The sequence below is a fragment of the Pseudophryne corroboree genome, chromosome 5, assembly GCF_028390025.1.
Source record: "Pseudophryne corroboree isolate aPseCor3 chromosome 5, aPseCor3.hap2, whole genome shotgun sequence".
Classification (NCBI taxonomy): domain Eukaryota; kingdom Metazoa; phylum Chordata; class Amphibia; order Anura; family Myobatrachidae; genus Pseudophryne; species Pseudophryne corroboree.
Window position 1 is genome coordinate 44,174,285 of NC_086448.1, and position 22,508 is coordinate 44,196,792.

At 42.8% G+C, this 22,508-nt stretch overlaps 1 protein-coding gene across 4 annotated transcripts in view; it reads right to left on the reverse strand.

The window, feature by feature from the left end:
• Positions 1 to 22,508, reverse strand: part of KHDRBS3 (KH RNA binding domain containing, signal transduction associated 3) — a 187,061-nt gene that overhangs the window by 99,386 nt on the left and 65,167 nt on the right. For all 4 annotated transcript variants that reach the window (XR_010177569.1, XM_063921231.1, XM_063921233.1 and 1 more), the window contains 2 exons: positions 1,907 to 2,034; positions 31 to 147 (listed from right to left, as the gene is read on the reverse strand). Coding sequence is in view for 3 of the 4 variants with exons in the window: in XM_063921231.1 (XP_063777301.1) it covers positions 31 to 147; positions 1,907 to 2,034 (245 nt within the window). In the remaining variant the exon portion in view is untranslated. The remainder of the gene's footprint in view (positions 1 to 30; positions 148 to 1,906; positions 2,035 to 22,508) is intronic.

Sequence of the window (22,508 nt, forward strand, 5' to 3'; positions counted from 1 at the left end):
CAGTACTTACAGGAGTATTCTAAAACTTACCTTTGCTTTATCCCTCATAGATCCCTTTCCAAGTATGGACATTTTAGTTAGTGTGTCTTCTTGTAATCTTTTCAGGGAATTTCCACGTGGACCCAAGAGCTTACCAACAAAGTTAAACTGTGCAAAGTCAAGAAAAAATAGGAAATTACATACAGTATGTGAAAAACATTTCATTACAAATATTGGACCTGAGATGGCGGCAGTAGCAGAGTAGCTGTGTCTATGCATGACTCAGCTGTGTTGCAGGTGGTGTCTTGGGTAAATAAACACCTCCTGCTGGCTTTGGTGATCTGCTGCTGCATCTGAAGGCGCATCAGCTGATTTCTCTGCGTGAACCTCAGCCATCTGAGTTACCATTAAGGATGGCCGGAGAATTCACATTTCTGAAACAGGTGATGTCCCCATTTTCTGCAGCGCTGGCTGTTGCTGACCCATTGCCACTTCCAGTTGAGCGCAGCATATCAGTCATGCTGTAGAATTTGGGGTACTGCGAGCAACATTGCAGCCTTTGGATCTGCATACAGTGTGGGGAATTCAAATGTTATCGCCCCGATCTCCCATCTAAAGAGACGGGAGATCACAGGGGGTGATATATAATCGAGGTCCCCTATCACGCTGATTGCGCCCTTTAGTGTCGGTTTTAGCCACGTAAACCCAACTAAGCTAATGGGTACAATCAGGAAAAGTGCAGTTTCACGTTTCACACATTTCAGCTCGCCACTCCTGGTGGGTGCGAGTTAAAATGTAGATGCAGGAAGCCGATCATGACTGAAAGGAGCTACATTTCAATATCTCCATTTGGCGCCATCTAGTGGCTGCTGGCATCATTAATATTTGAATCCGCCCAGTATGCGCAATGCGACTTCTGTCTATGTTCATAATGGAAAACATCGGAGATGCACTGTACGTAAACATTAGGGTTTGTGTATATGTCTAAATTAGGACCATTGTCTGCATTGTAATAATTTTGCGCCATTTTCACCCAATTATTTGATCATTGACACTTAAAAATGGTATCTCTTCACATGCAAACTGGCTTTTCAGTTTTCATTTATATATAAAACACAATAAGATTCATACTACTTTTATACAGGTAAAAGTATCAATATGATTTATTTTTAAATACCGTAGTTCAATAATTACTACAGGATATAGATTATATGTAATACAATGCAACAGAAGACAGAGAAGTGCCCTGCTCTGGCGATGATGATGACGATGGATTGATGATGATGATGATGATCATCATCATCATCATCGTCATCATCATCATCATCTATTTTTTGGATGGTGAACACAGCTGACATGTAACAACCAGTCTCCTAAACTGAAATCCACCTTCATACAGCAGTATACTGACGGTCATTGTTAATATTAAGCACATTAAAAAAATTAAAGGTTCTCGTTGACCTAAGACAAAACCTATTCTCTATAAGTAGAAGTAACTTTCTGTACATTTTCTAAGTTTTAATTGTGAGGCCTACTGGTAGAGAGCCAGTGATCCCGTAGATTAAGATAGAAGACCAACTCTTACCAATAGGCTGCATTCTTTTCAAATGAAACAAGATCTTCAGAGGTGTAGGAATGCAACTGGTTTACAGGTGTGGTGATTTACTTTAACAAAATATATAGGGGCATATGTAATAGGGTCTGAGTTTACCGGAGGTGCAGATGCCGGCAAATCACAGACTTTATTTTTAAAGCGGCAATCATTTACAAGGCATGGTTTTGAGACTGGGTGGCATCCCGCACCTCTTGTACCCTATTGCATATGCCCCATTGTCTTCTAGACAAGTGATATTCTGGATAAGCGTCCAGCTTTCATGCAATGATCCACAGAAGGGGAAATCAAACTTAGTGTTGGCAAGTAATTTACCTTAGGAAACTGTTTAATAGGGATTAGGACTTTTTGTGCCAGCTTCATGTTCTTATTTATCACTACATCAATATATTGGTCCTCCGTGTCATCTTCATTATCTTCTCCCTTCTGAAGTTTTTCAATCTCTGAAAAGAAAAAAGAGGAAATACATAAATACTGTATACACTGCACTGTACCTAGTATTTCAAGTTTACAAACTGTACAAGTGTTGGTGCTCTAAGTTATATTAATAACACGCAAATGGAATGATGGAAGATTTGTGAATGTAAAACATATGTTCCATTAAAATTCCTCATCCCCCATCATTTTTAAGGGAGGTAATCTTTGCTCTTTCATAATACTACCCTGACGGCACAAATTCAGTAGGATATTCCGGTTGTTGGGATGCCAAAGGTCATATGACCGACACAGGCATCCTGGCCTTGAAGATTCCGACATCGGAGGGGGGAGGAGGGGGAAGTATCTCCTAACCCTCCTGTAGTGACGGCTAGGGCAACCCTCCTCCCCGGAGTGGCGGTTAAGGATAACCCTCAAGGGGTGGTAGCTAGGATAACCTTCGAAGGCCCCCTGTGCTTAAACCTAAACCCTGCCAGCACCTAACTCTAACCCTAAAAGTTACCCTGAGACTTACTTTCAGAATGGCGGCTGTCGGTCTTCCAGCGTCACTTGTCTCCCAAGTGGTGTCAGGATTCTGGCGTCTGTCACATGACTGCCAGCATCCTAACATTGCAAACCTCCATATTTGTATTCACTTCCTCACATTATTTTACCATGGATCATACATACACACATACACATACATACATACATACATACATACATATAAACCAAAGAAACATATTAGCAATTAGCTTTTAATTGCTTATTTCAAGATTGACAAGGAAAGTAAGTGACTCATTGGTTGTTGCCATGGTACAGTAAACCAAAATGTAATGCTACTAAATTAAATTTACCACCACTGTCAAATGCATCCATGATCTCACACAATCACATAATAGGACGGGAAACTGCCTCCCACATGATCAGCACCCTCCTCTTCTAAAATCATCTGTGCTGCTATGAACATTCGGAAGATTTGATTGGCTACAAGTTGTTCTATCACCACCCTCTTCAGGATTTCAGCACACAAGCAAGACTTGGAGGTTGTTCACGAAATGCTTTCCCCCTTGCAACATGCAACTTTAAATCAGTGCCGTTAGGGTTGTATATTATTAAAAAGCAATAAAATATTTTATTGAATTCAAGTATTTAATAAATGTGTATAGTTTTATTTAGTACATTTTTCCCATATTTTAGCACTTTGTTGAAGGCTCTTAGGAACTCAAGTACAATGGGCAATCAACCCTCACTATAATGTGTCCAAAAAGAGTGATGGATAAAACATAGGCTCAGTATGATTTATTGTTACTGCAAGCTGCTCAGTGGAATTCTGTACTGTACATATTCATGTAAAATATGTTTTTCTGCAACTCAAAGATCCATCAGAAACATTTTCATGGTATCGCCATTTACCCTCATGAGCCACAGCTGAGTGAAACATTCTTAGGCACTAGTCTCAACTAAGACATGCTCATTTCAAAGAAAGAGGCAGAATTAGTAAAATAATTGTTAAAGCCGCACTGCCACCTAGATAGAAAATTCTCCTGTAATGTTTCAGGTTCCGTCAAACAGAACCAGCAAATTAATTAAGATAACAAATTTAAATGGCAGAGGTGTGAGTGAGCATCAGGACCAATCACAATCCACAAGTTCATGACTGTGGATTTTGATTGGCCCTATCACTAACAACCCCCTTGGAATTTCATAGAAGAGTCTAAGAGGGGACTCTGGATAGAGGTAGTAAAAATGTTTACTAGATGGTTTTATAGCTTTAGCATATACAAAAAATAAGGAACTTTATCCCACTGACACTTGGGCATGAAATATTGAATAGCGTGCAGTGCTGTTGACACAGGTCTCAAACAAAATTGCCAAGAACATAAAGAAATTGCAACACAGAGTTCAAAAATGATGATACAGCTCCCAGCGCAACTGAAAGATACTTAATCTTTGTTACAAATGGTGACTTTTAAACCAGAAAATAGTGAAACCTTTACAAATTACAACCCTGTAAGTCTCCTGCACACACAAAAGTCTATTTATTCTACTTGTAGTCACAAATATCTTGTATAAATAAAACTATGAATGGAAAACCAGGGTTAAAATAGCTTCCCCAATTTCAGAATTTTATATAAAACCTACACAATACGATTTGTAAAAATCAAACAACATATGATGTGACGGCATAATTACTTTTTGAACAAATGGCACTTCTACCTTTAATCATATATTTCAAGGTTGAGAAGGATAGCGGGATTTGTTTTACTAATCCACAGATTAGATTCTGTACCACTAGTATGCATCTGAACATAGCAAATCTTTGCTATAAGTGAAATGTATGATTAAGATTTCAAATAGAGCAAAAAGATTAACATAAAAAAACCTTAAGATACAGATGTTTCATCGGAAAAAGCATTTACCACAATGGGGGTAATTCCAAGTTGATCGCAGCAGGAATTCTGTTAGCAATTGAGCAAAACCATGGCCCTCATTCCGAGTCGTTTGCTCGGTATTTTTCATCGCATCGCAGTGAAATTCCGCTTAGTACGCATGCGCAATATTCGCACTGCGACTGCGCCAAGTAATTTTACAATGGAGATAGTATTTTTACTCACGGCTTTTTCATCGCTCCGGCAATCGTAGTGTGATTGACAGGAAATGGGTGTTACTGGGCGGAAACACTGCGTTTTCGGGGCGTGTGGATAAAAACGCTACCGTTTCCGGAAAAAACGCAGGAGTGGCTGGAGAAACGGGGGAGTGTCTGGGCGAACGCTGGGTGTGTTTATGACGTCAAACCAGGAACGACAAGCACTGAACTGATCGCAGATGCCGAGTAAGTCTGAAGCTACTCTGAAACTGCTAAGTAGTTTGTAATCGCAATATTGCGAATACATCGGTCGCAATTTTAAGAAGCTAAGATACACTCCCAGTAGGCGTAGGCTTAGCCTGAGCAACTCTGCTAAATTCGCCTTGCGAGCCATCAACTCGGAATGAGGGCCCATGTGCACTGCAGGGGAGGCAGATATAACATGTGCAGAGAGAGTTAGATTTGGGTGTGGTGTGGTCAATCTGCAATCTAATTTGCAGTGTAAAAATAAAGCAGCCAGTATTAACCCTGCACAGAAATAAAATAACCCACCCAAATCTAACTCTCTCTGCAAATGTTATATCTGCCACACCTGCAGTGCACATGGGCCCTCATTCCGAGTTGTTCGCTCGGTAAAAATCTTCGCATCGCAGCGATTTTCCGCTTAATGCGCATGCGCAATGTCCGCACTGCGACTGCGCCAAGTAAATTTGCTATGTAGTTAGGATTTTTACTCACGGCTTTTTCATCGTTCTGGCGATCGTAATGTGATTGACAGGAAATGGGTGTTACTGGGCGGAAACAGGCCGCTTTATGGGCGTGTGGGAAAAAACGCTACCGTTTCCGGAAAAAACGTAGGAGTGGCCGGAGAAACGGGGGAGTGTCTGGGCGAACGCTGGGTGTGTTTGTGACGTCAAACCAGGAACGACAAGCACTGAACTGATCGCAGATGCCGAGTAAGTCTGAAGCTACTCAGAAACTGCTACGAGGTGTGTAATCGCAATATTGCGAATACATCGTTCGCAATTTTAAGATGCTAAGATTCACTCCCAGTAGGCGGCGGCTTAGCATGAGCAAATCTGCTAAAATTCACTTGCGAGCGAACAACTCGGAATGAGGGCCATGGTTTTGCCCAACTGCAAAAAAAAAATTTCCTGCTGCGATCAACTTGGAATTACCCCCAATCTGCGATTGGGCATTACACTTAAATACCTTCTATACCTTTACAGATGTTCGTGGAGTAGTAAAACACAACAAATAAATAACGTGAAATGTAATTTGTACTATAGTTGAAAATAAAGGCAGAAATAAACTAAAGGTTTTTTTGTTTTTTTTCCAGAGATCAAGGGAATTAATTGAAGCCACAAAGAATGTCAGCTTTTGGATAGAAAGATACAGTATAACATGTTAGAGATAACAGCAGTCCTACTCCCATGTGATTTATCAGTTTAGAGCTTTCAGCAGTGATTATAGCAGACAATGCTCTATCGTACATACAGTTACTTCTATTTATGTATGCCTCTCATACCACTGCGTATCTTATTGCAACAAAATATCTCTAGAGTCAAACTGGGTAACCATGGTTTGGAGATAACAGTGACTAATGGGACCCAGTTTGTAGACAGTTTAATATAACTTAATTTTCATTAAAAAGAAGACAAATAAAAGGAATCATCCTAAGGTGACTGCAGAATAAAGTCTACACTGTACATTCAGCGTTTAAATAAAGGATGTTAGCACTGGCGTATTTATAATGGGAGCAGTGTGTGTGATGCACACGGGCCCCCAGGGATCAGCGGGGCCCACACCGCACATACTGCACCCGCCGCACACCCTGCACCCACTATTTTTAATGCTTACCCTGCGCAGTCCCAAGGTAAACTCTGGGGCAGCGCTAGGGTCCCCTAGGGACCCTAGTGCCCGCAGCCAAGCGCTGCCACAGGCAAGAAAGGAGGGGCCCCAGACAGAGCCTGCACATGGGCCTTCTCCTCTCTTGAAATAACCCTGGATAGCAGCATGTTACCCAACATTTAAATAGCTGCTTGAATAGACAATCCTATTATAGCACACACAACTCTGTGTATGTCATTTTTTTTTAATAATACAATTTTTATTATTTAAAAGTATACATGAAAGAACAGGAAAAGTTGATCGTCACATACATATAAAGCGGTGGATTTTTAATACAGAGATAATGATATGAGAGATTAATTCAAAATGCAGCTTGCTAACATGAACAAGAACCTCAACTAGAATACTGCAAAATGGAATGCAAGTTTAGAATTCTGTATGATTTGTCTACTTGGGACTATGACGAAAATATAATAGATAGGTAGTAAAAAGAAGAATACAAGAAGAGAATAATAGAAAAAGAGAGAGAAAAGAAAGAAAGACAAGAAAATAAAAAATCGTAAAAAATAAAAGACAAGGGGAGGGGATGGAAGGGGGAAGGGGAGGGGGGGGGATGAGATCATAGTTATTATGAAATAATGTAAAAGACAAGGGCCTCTTCTATGTGCAAAAATTTAGACGGAATAATCTTTAAAGCTAGTGTTGATCGGGATTAAGAGTTAGCGATGACCCGGAGATGATGCCAGTCTGTATTTTCAAACACTTTCATAATTTTGTCTTGTGTAGATGGGTCTAGAGAAACAATAAATGGGGACCATTTGGCATAAAACCGGTCTACGTGCCTATCCAAGTCTGGAAATGTATTATTCCTATCGAAATAAAGGATTTGTAGGAGTTTCAACTTTAATTCCTGTAAGGAAGGAGAGGAGGAGGAGATCCAATGGATAAGAATTATTTTCTTTGCAAGTGTCACAATGGTAACCAGTAGTGGGATATGAGATGAGAGTTCCTTGTTGGGGAGCCAATTTTTAAAGTTTGCACAAAGGTAGGCTAGAGGGTCAGGAGGAACATGAGTGGAGAATAAATAATTTATATATACAGTTACCTTATTCCAAAAGCGTTTTATTTTCCTACATTCCCAGAAACAGTGGTAAAAGTTAGCGTGCAAACAGTGACATTTAGGACAAGATCCTGAGGTGTCTGGATTCATATGTTTTCTCTGAGCAGGAGATATGTAGGCCCTGTGTATAGTTCTCCAGTGTCCTTCCTGAAGATATGAGGATTTTAGGAACTTTAAGATTTTAGGGCAATGTTCAGTGAGAGTCGAAGGGGAAGTAATGTCAGGGATATCAATTTGCCATGTAGATGTTAGTGTATGCCATGATTTCGTGTTAGCGATCGGTAATAGGATAGTATAAAGAAATTTTATACAATAAGGGACCGCATTTAATAGTCTCAATAGGGAATTAATGGGATCAGTCGAGTTTTGGTGTCTGGTTTTTGGATCCAGTGAAAAGGCAAAGTGTCGTGTTTGTAAATACATGAAAAAATTAGAGGTGTGAAGTGAAAATCGTGATTGGAGAGTAGAAAAAGCCAATATTTGTCCTCCAGGATCAAAGACCTGTGAGGTAAGTGAGAGACCTTTAACTTTCCACGTGTGGAAGATTGGATTAGTTATCGAGGGAGAAAAGGAAGGGTTGCCCCAGAGGGTATTGTATGGAGATGAAGTCGGATTTCTCTTCAGTTTTTTGTTTATGGAGATCCAAGCTAGGTAAGTGTCATGAAACATTATATGATGAAAAATATTTGAGGGGATGTCTGATTTTTTGGAATGAAGAAGGGCACCAGGAGAATAGGGATTAAATAGAGCGGTGTCAAGAGAATTAGAAGTGAATGTAGATTTAGAAAGAAGCCAGTCTGAGATATATCTGAAATGCGTAGCTAATGAGTATAATTTTAAATTTGGGAGGGAGAATCCTCCATGGGATTTATGAGTCTGAAGTTTATGGAAAGCAATTCGAGGGCGTTTATTTTGCCAGATGAATCGTGAGGTGATTTGGTCAAAACGTTTCATGTCAGAGGCAGAAAGATTAATTGGTAACATTTGAATTAAATAGAAAATTTTAGGGAATATGATGGATTTAACTACCGCTATTCTTCCAATGATGGATAATGGTAAGTTAAGCCATGAATCGTATAGAGAAGTTATTTTAGCGAGAATCGGGGTAAAGTTGAGTTTGTATAATGAGGACACATCTGATGGGATATTTAATCCTAGGTATTTGATTTCTGTTTTAGGGGTAGCAACTGAGAAAGGAAGTGAGGGGGTTTGTGGATGGGACTTGGGACCTTCTAACGTTAGAATGTCTGATTTAGACATATTTATCTTGAACCCTGATTGGGCGCCAAAATTAGATATCAAAGAAGACAAAGAGGGTAAAGAGGTAGAAGGGTTGGATAGAAAAAGTAGGAGGTCATCTGCGTATAAAGCTAGTTTCAGTGTGGACGACCCTATTGAGATACCGTGAATGGAAGGAGAATTCCTGATAGAAATTGCAAGTGGTTCAATGGCAATGGCGAAAAGTAACGGGGAAAGGGGGCATCCTTGGCGTGTACCTCGAGAAACTGCGAATGGAGTGGACAAGTGGCCATTACAATATATCTGAGAGGACGGAGAAGTGTATAGGGTCTGGATAAAGGAAATGAAAAAAGAAGGATATCCGAAATGTTGCATGGAATTGAAAAGGTGAGGCCATTCTAGAAGGTCAAACGCCTTCTCTGCATCTAAGGCTAAGACAATGGTGTGTGATGAGGAGGGGTGAAATTTCAGATGTTGGATTACGGAGAGAACCTTGCGTACGTTAGTCACCGAATGTCTACCCCAGATGAACCCAGATTGGTCCGGGTGGATTATGTGGGGGAGGGTGTATTTTAGTCGATCGGCTAAGATTTTTGCAAAAATTTTATAATCTGAATTCAGTAGAGAGATTGGGCGGTAAGAACCAGGGAGGGAGGGGTCTCTGCCTGGTTTCAATAGGATTTTGATTATGGCATTATTAAAGTAAAGGGGAATAGATTTGGAGTTAATTATTGAATTAAACAGAGCCAGAAGATGTTTATCAATTTTATCTATTAGGAGTTTGTAGAACTCGTTAGAAAAGCCATCAGGGCCCGGAGCTTTGTTGAGTTTCAGGTGGCTAATAGTAGAGCGAACTTCTTCCAAAGTAATGGGGTTAGCTAATGATTCGGTTAATTCAGAAGGGAGTTGAGGTAGTACAGGAAAGGACCAGGAATGGTGATTATCTTTGAGTGTGGAAGGTTGACCTGTGTATAATGTTTCATAGAATTGTCTCATAAGAGAAGTGATTTGTTGGGGGTCATTGGTTAGAGAACCATCAGGAAGTTTTAGAGGATGTACTAACATAGGAGGTGAAGTGCCTTTCAGGATGTTTGTTAGTAATTTACCTACTTTGTTTCCAAAATTATGAAACCGAGAATCAACCTTAAATTTGTATTTGTCTCCCATCAGAGAAAGAAATTCATTAAACTGTAGTTTTAATGTTAAATATGAAGATTTGTGAGACTGAGTGGGGTAAGTTTTGAAGGTTTGATAGGCGGAAGAAAGTGCACGTTGCATGTCTAAATAAGACTGAGCGTGTTTTTTCTTGAGGGCTGAAGAGTAGGAAATGATGCTACCTCTGAGTACTGATTTGGCAGTTTGCCAAAATAAAGGGGGATCTAGCTCTGAATGTTGTTTATTTGAAAAATAGAAGGAGTCCCAAGTCGCCTGTAAAGAGTCGCAAAACTTCTTGGAGTTAGAAAGATAAGAGGGAAATCTCCATTGAGGAGATTTATTTCGAGAAGGGTGTAGAGTGTATGAGAACCAGATCAGAGCGTGGTCGGAGATAACTATGGGTTCAATGGCTGAGTCTGAAACCGACGGGAAAAGATGTTGGGATATAAAGACATAGTCGATTCTGGAAAAAGTGTTGTGTGCGGAGGAGTGGCAGGAAAATTCCCTTTCAATCGGGTGAAGTGCACGCCAAATATCTATCAGTTGTAGAGAATCAGAAAAGAGAGAAATGCCTAGAGTAGGGAGATGTTGAGGGGTCCTAGAGGTGTTAGAGCGGTCTAGGTAGTTAGAAGAAACTAAATTGAAATCACCGCATACTATAAGGTTGTCATTGGAGAACGGAGATAATTTAGCTAGCAGCATCTGAAAAAATGATTTTTTGTAAGTGGAGGGAGCGTAGATGTTGCACAGGACTAGTACATGTGAATCAATGGAGAGTTTAGTGATTAGGAATCGTCCATTAGGGTCAATGTCAGAGGATATTGTTGTGGTGTTAAGGTTACGTTTTGCCAATAGAACTACCCCTCTAGATTTAGAGTTAAATGGAGCCGCTGCTATAAGGGACCACTGTGACATCTGCAGTTTCAAGGATTCTTGTTGAGTTAAATGAGTTTCTTGCAGGAATGCAACATTAATGTCTGACTTGGATAGGTATAGAAGGATCTTACGACGTTTAGCCGGAGAATTAATCCCACCAACATTTAGCGTACCAATTTTTAAGTCTATCATGTGAATGGCCAATTAGGGTAGAACAATAAAAGATACACCCTTAATTCGAGTAAGTAGATCAGAGAGTGGGAAAAGGATATGGGGATAGGGGGGGGAGGGGCATGGGGGAAAAAAGAACACAAACAAAAACAAATGTTGAATGTTTGACAAGCAAACAGACTTCGGGACCAAAAAAGCATTTTGATAACTAGAATAAATCTAAACATTATTTCTATTCCGGAGCAATGCTTCCGGTGTTTTCCCGACCTCGGCAACTGGGAAAATTATGATCTAATATAAGATAGAGCTAAGTCATAAGATGCAGCAATAGACCTAGAATACTTTTAAGCTAAATGTTGAGTTGAGATAAGAGCAACACTGAGATTAAACAATAGTGTTAGTCATCAATTATTCATAAGATCACCTATAAACAAAAATTAAACCTCATTTGCATTCTCAACGCATATGTTGAACAATAACAGAAACCTAAGTGTGACCACGTGGGATTGGAACCATCTCACTGGTAATTATCACATGTTCGCAAGGATATTCAAACGTAGCTGAATTGACATTAATGAATCAGAAGAAGGGGGAGAGCCTCTCTTATGGAGGCGTTACGAGTCGAGCCTAAAAGTCAAGAGTCAGGGATAGGAGTAATATCAGCGGTCATTATGGTCCTCAGAAGACCCTCCTTGGAGATATGACGCTGCATCCTCAGGAGTAGAGAAATCCAGGTGTTTGTCTCCATCATAGATTCGGAGCTTCGCTGGGTAAAGTAAGGAGAATTTTCGTTTATCGGATACCAATTTTGAACAGATAGGATTAAAGGCCTTCCTTGCTCTTGATAATTCTGCAGAAAAGTCTTAAAATATGAGCAGACGGTTGTTTTCCCACTGTATAGATCGAATCTTCCTGGAGGCGGACCAGATGGCTACTTTGTGTAAATAATTTAAGCACCTGAACAGTGTAACACGAGGGCGACCCTCTGTAGAACGGGGGGGAGGACCTACACGGTGCACACGCTCAATTACCAAATCTTTACAAATATCGGCGATACCAAGAAGATTGGGGAGCGTTGTTTGGACAAATTGAGAAAGATTGTCCCCCTTCACAGTTTCAGGGAGGCCTACCAGCCGAATATTATTTCTTCTGGACCTGTTTTCTGCGTCGTCTAACTTCATCCATAATTGATAATTCTCTTTTTCAAGACGTTTGACACAGCCCTGAACATCAGCCATATCGTGGCAGAGGCCTCCAATTCTATTCTCATTAACAGAGACTTTGTGTGAGAGATGCTGCAATTGGAGCGAGATGTCTGAGACTGCTTTTGACAATAATGGAGCCATCGCTTGTGTAATGGCCTCTGTGAGGTCAGCGTATGTAATAGGCGAGTCAGGGGAACGATCCATTGAAGGGGGGCATGAGAGTGATTGTGAAGCAATCAATTTTTTGGGAGCTGGAGAAGAGGGAGGGGTGGTAATTCCAGGGGCCATAGTGGAATTAGCTCTCCTTTTTTCCTGGCGAACAGGGAGGGAGGAAGGTAGGGCTTTGGCTGCAGAATTGGAGGATAGAAACCGGTCCATTTGTAGTAGTAGGGATAAAGAGAATGGGGTGCTATCGTATGAATAAAATTTCACTGGGTTATAGAAGTAAGAAAAAGCATGCGTGGTATCTGTGAGCCGTGGAAGCTGGTCCTGTGTATTGTGTTATTCTTAGGAAACCTTTGATATCAGCCTAAGGCGTGGGAGTTTGCTGGCAATGGTATATATAGGGTTAAACAGCAGTGACCCACCTTAGAATCTTCAGCAGGAATCAGTTTTTTTGTCTGTAGGTCTCTGCAGCTGCAGAGCAAGGCAGTGTATATGTAGGCAGCAGGAGATTAACACAGAATTGGCGCTGCTGCTGCGGTTGCTATGGTTACCGCTCGTGATCCAGTGAGAGCCGGGTGCCGTGACTGAGCTCTGCGGCTCTCGTTCGTTTCAGTGTCGTCTCCCAGGGCAGATTATCCCAGGTATGACTGCCTGTCACACCGTGTGCAGTGAGGGAGGGAGAGAGCGGCCGCAATGAAGTGCCGTCCGGCGGGGATTTTTCTCGGCGGGCGGGCGTCTCAGGTGCAGGGCGATCACAGCCGCCGGCGGCTTGCTGCACGGAGGAGCAGTGGGGCTATAAATACCGGCTAAGTGAGGCTGTTAAAACAGCCGTTATGGCGGTGCCGTGGTCGGGATATACCGGAGCTGTGCTGTGGTGTGTCCTCACAGCATGGAGCCGGAACCGGAAGTCTCTGTGTATGTCATTTATATACAGTGGTGCCGAGAAGGGATGGAGCAGATAGGTACTATTTAACCCAGGCCTGATAGAGGGGCCCAGTGGGGGCCAAAGTCACCCCACCCCCCCTTACCTGGCTGCAGCAGCTACAGGTCTTCCCCTCAGTCCAGGCTGCAGTGTTGTCAGGGAGGTGCTTAAAGTACTATTTTTTCTGTATTTTTTTCTAAGTGTTCAAGGCCACGCATCCCATAGTTAGATCACGCTACCTGAAAAGTACCTGGGCCCGGCCCGGCTCTACTGCCCTGTATATATATATATATATATTGATAGAGAGAGAGAGAGAGAGAGAAGGAGAGAGCAGCCCGATGACATAACAAAATTCCCAATGAGGTGTGTGGTACAGACCACTGCTGTATCCTACTGAATGGTTGCTACAGCTTTGCAGTAGGCATACTGTTAAAAAGGAAAACCCAGCCACTTTAATATAAAAAGAACAAAAAGAACTGTAGGAAAACAAAGGAAATGAAGGAACGATGAAATAAGAGTGCTTAGTGGGAGACAATCAAACAGTCTCACTCAATGCCCCAGTGTCCTCTGTGGGCAGACAGAAAGGATCATTCACAGCGACCATGAGTGGGAGAGCACTTAAAGGTAATTTAACCATGCAAAATTATCCACAGTTGCTGTAAATTGAATCATTTTCCTTCCCCATCTTTAGCAAGCATGTGATTAAGCAGAAATCTTCTAATCAACAGCATCTATTCAACAGGAAATAGTTCTTGGAAATGCCTCTTATAGTTTATTTCCTGGGGACCCGTGCTGGAAACGGCTGGTTTATTAGCTTCGTGTTTCTAAGGGTATGGGTTGTTGGGTAGACCCAACTGAGGTCGACACTCATTAGGTCGACTACTGAAGGTTGACATTGCCATTAGGTCGACAATGGGTGTTAGGTCGACATTTACATGTCATGACATGTACATGTTAGGTCGACATGTTAGGTCGACAGGTCAAAAGGTTGAAATTAGGTTTTTTACTGTTTTTGGTGTCGTTTTCTCCGTAAAGTGACGGGGAACCCAAATTAGTGCACAGTGAACCCTCACATGGCTTGCTCCGCTACCGCTTAGTTCGGCACAGATTACCATTCCAACCGTAGTCCACGTGGATCGTTAAGTATGAAAAAATCCCAAAACTGAAAAAAAAAATGTGAAAAACTCATGTCGACCTTTTGACCTGTCGACCTAGTACATATCAACCTAACGGCCATGTCAACCTAATGCATGTCGACATAATGTTATTGTCGACCTCCAGTGGTCGACCTAAATTGTGTCGACCTACAGATAGATCTACGGTTATCTTGGCTTCTTTGCTGCACCTAGGCATACCATGGTTTATTTATATAAACCCTTCATCTATTGTTCTCAGCTACAATACAATACAGAGAACAATACAGCAGGGGATTAAGTCATTACAGCAGGGTCTTAAATCCGACTGCCCAGTCTCAGTTAATCCTATTAAAGGTCAAGATAAACGTGGACCCATCTGTAAATTGTGTCGACCTAATGACCGTAACCCATTTCTAAGGAGCATTCAGATTGTTCCCCTAAGCCATTTAATTATTCCAGTGAAGTTTCCCCACAGACCTTCACACTCTCATCCTAAAATGTAATCCTGCACTGATGGGCTCCAATAAATGTGCAATTATATCAATGGTGGTGAGTGACGCTTGTAATGTTTTGAAAGCCACAATGCATTGACTCTACGGACATTCATGTCATTTTGCAGAAATATGGCCCTCATTCCGAGTTGTTAGCTCGCAAGCTGCTTTTAGCACACGCTAAGCCGCCGCCTACTGGGAGTGAATCTTAGCATAGTAAAATTGCGAACGAAAGATTAGCAGAATTGCGAATAGACACTTCTTAGCAGTTCCTGAGTAGCTCCACACTTACTCGGCAACTGCGATCAGTTCAGTCAGTTTCGTTCCTGGTTTGACGTCACATACACTCCCAGCATTCGCCCAGACACTCCCCCGTTTCTCCAGCCACTCCCGCGTTTTTCCCAGAAACGGCAGCGTTTTTTCACACACACACCCATAAAACGGCCAGTTTCCGCCCAGAAACACCCACTTCCTGTCAATCACACTCCGATCACCAGAATGAAGAAAAAAACCTCGTAATGCCATGAGTAAAATTCCTAACTGCATAGCAAATTTACTTGGCGCAGTCGCAGTGCGAACATTGAGCATGCGCAATTAGCGGAAAATCGCTGCGATGCGAAGAAAATTACCGAGCGAACAACTCGGAATGACCACCTATGTTCCTCTCAGTAGGAACAGTTTGGTGTTATTTCATTTTATTTTTATCCCTAGGGAATTAAAGGACACTAAGGGGGTGATTCAATTAGGAGTGAATTTGCCATGTTGAAAAAATATTAGCTTTAAATCCTGTGAGAAATGTCCAGGTGAAAGTTTGCATCATTTGCCTGTTTTGTGATTGGAGCTTTAAAGTTGGATGAAAGTTTTTCAAATCAATCATACAGGTATGAATCTTAAGGTGTGAGATCTTTTATTCCGATTCTGACTATATAGTCAGAATCGGAAGAAAAGATAGTGCAGATCGCAAGGTGACAGTCACCTTGCGATCCCGATTCGATGCCGATGCACGGCCCCGCGCGGTCGGCATCGGCAGACAAAATAGACTGTGCAGGCAAGTCAATCTTGACTATCTCTATAGAAGAGATAGTCAAGATTGACACTTAGCCAAAATCGCACAGAACCAGGATCGCAAGCACACTCATTATGTGCTTGCGATACTGGCTAAGTGCCGACCCGGCCCCTGTCGCACAGTGAGAATCGGTTAAGTCCGAATCTCACCGTGTGTACACACCCTAAGTCTCCTCTAGAGCCTAACCCCCCCCTCCACCTAGTGCCTAACCATAATCCCTCCGTCCTCCCAGGGCTCCAACCCTAACTTGTATCCCAATACTCACCCTCGGGAAATCGTCTGTCGGTGATCCGGTGCTGGCATCCTGAGTGGTGTTAGGAATCCACCGTCGGTCCCATGACCGCCAGCATCCCGACAGCCAGCCGTTGAGGATATAGGGACTGATTCACAGGTGGAAGCAAATCCGTCCTGATTGCGATTCTGTACGCTGTGGATTAGCAAAGTATGTATCCTATTGGATTTGTACTGAGCTGCATCTTGGATCTGCAACTTGCAAACAAAGACGGACCATCAATCATCTGAGCATTGGATGCTGAGAAAGTCCATCATAGCCTTTACAATTGCATATGGAGATGCAGATGCAAGCTGAGACACGCCCCAAAAATGGTTGCAACACGCCTGTGTTTGACTCGCCACCTCCCCTCCTGCTTCCACAAACGCCCTCTGTCTGCCAATCGCTCTGCAAATCTAATTCACTGTGGCACATACACAGGGCAACTCAGATGCGCACGCAGTAGAAAAACAATCACTCGGATATGCAAACATCGGCATTGCGGAACCTCTGAATCTGACCCGTAGTACATAACAACCAGTAAACATGTCATTAAAAGTAAAAATATTTGAAACGTTTTTGAGATGAAAATAAAATATTTATTTTCCCGTTCACTTCCCTATTTATGTATAATATGGAGGTGTGTTTATTTGTGGAAGTTTTTTGCATGGATGAGGTTACATTCATGTATTTCATTTGCTGTCAATGCTGGATAACTTAATGGTGATTAAAATGAATTAATTGGTTGGATATGGAGAGCTGATTACTGGATAAAACTTGAATTTTACCTAAGTATTGCTCTTACAGATGTGCAACTCTGATATTGGGGGTATTTGCCACAGTGCATCTTAGTTGCAACAAAATGTGAAAAGGACACACAAGGAGACTGTGCTGATTAATCTGATATACAGTATGACACCTGTATATTGTATGTGACCAAGTCTGTAAACAGAGCACAATGGAACTGTATTGGAAAAAAGTTGTGGCTGCTACATTATAGCACTTCGTGCACAGATTCAGGCCCTCATTCAGAGTTCTTCGCTCGCCAGCTGCTTTTAGCAGCATTGCACACGCTAGGCCGCCGCCCTCTGGGAGTGTATCTTAGTTTAGCAGAATAGCAAACGAAAGATTAGCAGAACTACTACTAAATAATTATTTGCAGTTTCTGAGTAACTCCAGACCTACTCACAGTTTGCTATTGGCTCAGTCCGTTTAGTTCCTGGTTTGACGTCACAAACACGCCCTGCGTTCGGCCAGCCACTCCCCCGTTTCTCCAGACACTCCCGCGTTTTTCCCTGACACGCCTGCGTTTTTTAGCACACTCCCGGAAAACGGGCAGTTACCACCCAGAAACGCCCCTTTCCTGTCAATCATTCACCGATCAGCAGTGCGACTGAAAAGCGCCGCAGGATCCACATCAAAACTGCTAAGTTTTTAGTTAAATAACTAAGCGCATGCGCCCTGCGTGCCTTGCGCATGCGCAATTAGCAACAAATCGCAGCATAGCGAAAATCGTCAACGAGCGAACAACTCGGAATGACCCCCCAGACACTCAGTCGCTCACAAAAATACAAGTGCCATATATCAAATTAATCAGCACCGTCTCCTCATGCGTCCTAGTCACATTGTGTAGCAACTAACACACATATGTGGCAAACAAATAGCAAAAAAGACACCTGACACTAGAAGATTCTCCTGTGACCTGGTATGGCAAGAGGGGCTGTTTGATGTATGAGGACATACTGTATCTGCATATCCTATTACCAGAGTTTAGAATGAAATTGAAATGGAGTGTTCGCTGGTTACAAACTACAGATGTGTCCTCTTGGTGTGTTGTTTTGTTTGCAGCACCACGGTAGGCAGTGCTCTGTCGCTCCTGTGGGTCTCCAATGGTAATACTGTTCTACAAATGTTACCAACGGTGAAATGTAAACCTTGTGAAACAATTTCCAGCACAATATTTGTTACAGAAACAAAGCCTGCTGAGATGAGGACGTATCTGGATGATAGACCTACAGTGTATAGGAAAACAGTCCGACATCATACGGTTGACATGCATTTGGTCGACAGGTACAAGAGGTTGACAATGGCGGACACATTTTTTTTCCTGTGTTTTCCCAACATGTGCTTGATTTACTATCCACATGGACTATGATTAGGAATGTAACCAGTGGCGAGCGCTGCGGTAGTGAGGCTAGCGATGCGAGCCTGCAAGGCTATACGTTTCTACTGATGGTGGTTACATTTTACCAAACATACAAGATTTAACCCCAAAAACTGAAAAAAAAAAACTTGTGTCAGACATGTGTAAGTCAACCTCTGTCGGCCTTTTATCTGTAAACCTTTTGTACCTGATGATCTAATGCACGGTGACCATAGGGCGTCGACCAATTGACTGTCTACCTAGACTCTGTAGATCTTCTATACCACAACCTTAAAATCCTAATGCTTCAAACTTAATACAGTATATTGGTGTAAACCGGAGGCGTCGGAATGGGTGGGGCAATGGGGGCAGCTCGCCCCCCCAAACATGAGAGGCGCCGGCTAATGTACACATGAGGAGCGGTGTGCTGTCAGTTTAAAGACCGCACATCACAACATCCTCTGTGCAGCGCAGGGACCAGGCAGTGGCGCTCACCTACCCCTAACTCCCAGAGCAGTGCCGTGAATCGCAGGAGTTTTGGGGGTGTGGCTTAATGCCGAAGAGTGTCCAGAGACCTGTGGCTGTGCTGCTGTGTAATCAGGACAGGTACAATAGTGTCTCTCTCATCCATCTCCCAAACACTCTCTCCTCTCTCTGTATCTGTCTCTCCCTAACCTACTCTCTCTCCCTCCCTAACAGTCTTGGTCCTCTCTCTCTCTCCCTATCACTCTCTCTCTCTCTCTCTCTCTCTCTCTCTCTCTCTCTCCTCTCTCTCTCCCTAACACTGTCTCCTCTCTCTCTCTACCTGACACTGGGTCTAATTCAGACCTTGTTGCATGCAGGTTATTTTTTGCACTGCTGCGACCGCCTGCAGGGCTGCAAACGCTTGTGCAGAGAACTGCACAAACAAAAGTTTGTGCAGTCTCTGCACAGCTCAGGACTTACTCACCCGCTGCGATGAACCAGGATGGATCTGAAGTCAGGATCCCTCCCTGGAAACAGCCGGGCACGCCTGCGTTCACATGGACACTCCCTGAAAATGGTCAGTTGACGCCCATGAACGGCCTCTTCCTGTCAAACGTCTAGCGATCGCCGGTGTGATCGCTTTCTTCATTAGATCCGTCGCTCCCTGGCATTGCGACCCACGAGCAGGTGCACTCCAGACCTGTTCACACCGCTTTGAAAAACAGCAGCATGTGAGCAGGTCTGAATGACCCCCACTGTCCCTTTCTCTCCCTCACTCTCCCTGACATTTAGTCTCTCTCTCTCTCTCTCTCTCTCTCCCTCCCTCTTTCTTTTCCCTAACACTCTCCCTTTCTCTTCCCACCTTTTCCCCACCATGGTGCCACCTACATTTTGTCCCCATAGTACCGCCTCCTCCTCCCAGTGGCTCTGCCCCCAGGGGGCACCAAATGAGGATCTATCTTTCCCTTCTCCCCAGCACATAAATGTTCTGATGCCCCTGGTGTTAACCTACTTTCAAAAAAATCAAAAACTTATACATGGACATTTTATACATTGAACTGAACAAATATACAAGTTCATAATAAAACAGAGTTTTAGGGTTATGTTTTCTGTAATTAAACTGTGCTAGTTAATGTATTTCATTGGCTGCATACTGTAAGAACAATGAATTAGAGGTGAGAGAATTTCCATAGCAGGTCCATGGAATATTTGCTCTCCGCCGGCAGCCTTGCAAGTCCCAGAGGCAGGTCAGTACATTATCACACTTCTGGATAGCAATAGGGCAGCGCAGTGAATGACCAAGCGACGGTCATGACACGGCTGCTTTTTTTTCCACCACTCCCTGTAACTGCTCCAAATGGTCCCTGACTATCATTAAGGTTGTGGATAAATCCTTTCTGCAACCACCAATGCAAGACCGCAGCAACACATGTGCAGCGTGGCTTAAACGCATCTGTAGTTGGACGGTATTCTCTGAACTGCATCAAAAAATCAGGTTTGAGTAGATGACATTCCACAGAATTGCAAACAGTAATGGAATGCGAAGCATGCATCACATGTAGTACCTCTACAACACGACACAACATAGCTCAGCTCTAATTTGAATGTTAGGAGAAAGGAAGTTAATGGCATGAAAGATGGATCAGATGACCTCTGCACCATTAATGGTTGATGAGGAGACTCTCGGAACAGATACAGGTCAGGTTGCGTGAAGGAACACAATATATTCAAGGATGATACATATCTATTTCTTTGTTACACATCTACAATATAAAAAGCAGAGAACTTTCAAAGGAAAACAGAATAAAAGGTACAACACATAAAACAACTCCAGCCACAGCACTGTGAAAACAACTTCTGAATACTTAATGAGTGAATAATGAGAATACCAATGAATGTTTTGGACAGATCAGCCCTAAGGTTTCAGCTACATTTCTTCCTTAATTGCAAAGGCCATTAAGTGTACAGCAAAATGGCCAGATATTGTATGCAAGCTCCAGAGAACCACCAACTAGAATTCTGCCTGGATTTGAATAAAAAAAACCCACACTGATTAGGTGAGGTAATGATCCGGAGGATATTAGTTCTTTTCAGATTATTATATTTAAAAAAAAAAAAACCCACAAAATTCTCAAGTTCCACTTTCTTTAACAGTTTAAAATGTAGAACAGTGGTAAGCACCTGCATTATGGCTGGCTGTACTGATTACTAGGAATTGTTCTCATTAAATATCAAGTGATCCAAGAATTGCTGAAGCTCAGTCAAAATACAGCAATCATTATCGCCCCAGTAATGAGTATGGGGATGCAGTCCTACGGTTGACATTTGCAACTTTGAGACTCTTAATGTCGACATCACAATGTCAACAGGTATGTCAACGTTGTTGAAAAGTCAACATGCGACATGTATACATGCTCAGAAAGTCCACATGTTCACAATGTCAACATCTGAAATGCTGACATGTGAATCCCAACGTTCTCAGAATGTCAACACTAGGGTTAAGATACGGGATAAGGGTTAGGGTCAGGCACTAGGGGGACCTTAGGTTTAGGGTCAGGCGCTACAGTGAGGGTTAGAGATCAGGATTAGGGGAAGAATACTCACCTGAACCGCCACTGTTAGATGTCTGCACCAGAAGTGCTCCATTGCCACGACCCAGAAGAACCCATATGCCGACGAGAACAGGTAAGTCATCTCTAGACCACCAGGGATGGTTTGTACCCATTCTGCCATGGCATCATTTCAGCATTAACAACATGATGAATGATGACAAGTTGAAAGTCGACATGCCATGCATGTTGACATATCGACAGTGTCAACTTTATCATATTAACATTATAAATGTTGACATGATGAATGAGTATGTTTGTGAACAAAATTTTAACATTCCCCAGTGACCGTTCCCTCGGTGCTCTCCTCTGGCTTCATTCTTCTGATCTCCGGCTCCTGCACTGTGTCTCCGGTCATCTGCTGTAAATCGGCATCATATAACCGCAGTGCAGGAAGCTGGCAATCACATGACCGGAACCAGAGGAGAGCACCAGGGCACCGATCACTGGGTAAGTACTGTATGTGGGGAATGAGGAGGAGGCGCAGGGGGTTAATCATGACGGGCGGTAGTAGTAGTGTCAGCGTCGTACGCATAACCATTACTCAGGTTATTTTTCATGAAAAATAACCTGATTTTCTCCGTAGTGGCATCGCAGGGGCAGAGTTTTCTCACATTCTCTGTCCCTGCATGTGATAATTGATACATCCATTGGCGTATTTATAATGGGTGCAGTGCTTGTGTTGCACACGGGCCCTCGGGGTCCAGATGGGCTCACACCACACACCATGAACCCACCGCACACCTTGCACCCATTACTTTCAATACTTACACTCCGGAGTCCTGCGTCGGCAGCAGTTGCGCTGGCACAAATCAACAGGAAAAGTGTGCAGCGGCCATTTCCCCGGCATTTCACGCATGCACTGTAAGAAAATCACTTTGAAAATGGCCACTGCGCCCTTTTCCCAGAGACCTACGCTTGCGTACTAGATTGGGACCCTAGAGCCCAGAAGTTAACAGCGCAGCCAGCTAAAGACGAGGGGGCACAGACGGAGTCTGCACATGGGCCTCCTCCTCTCTAGAAGTGGC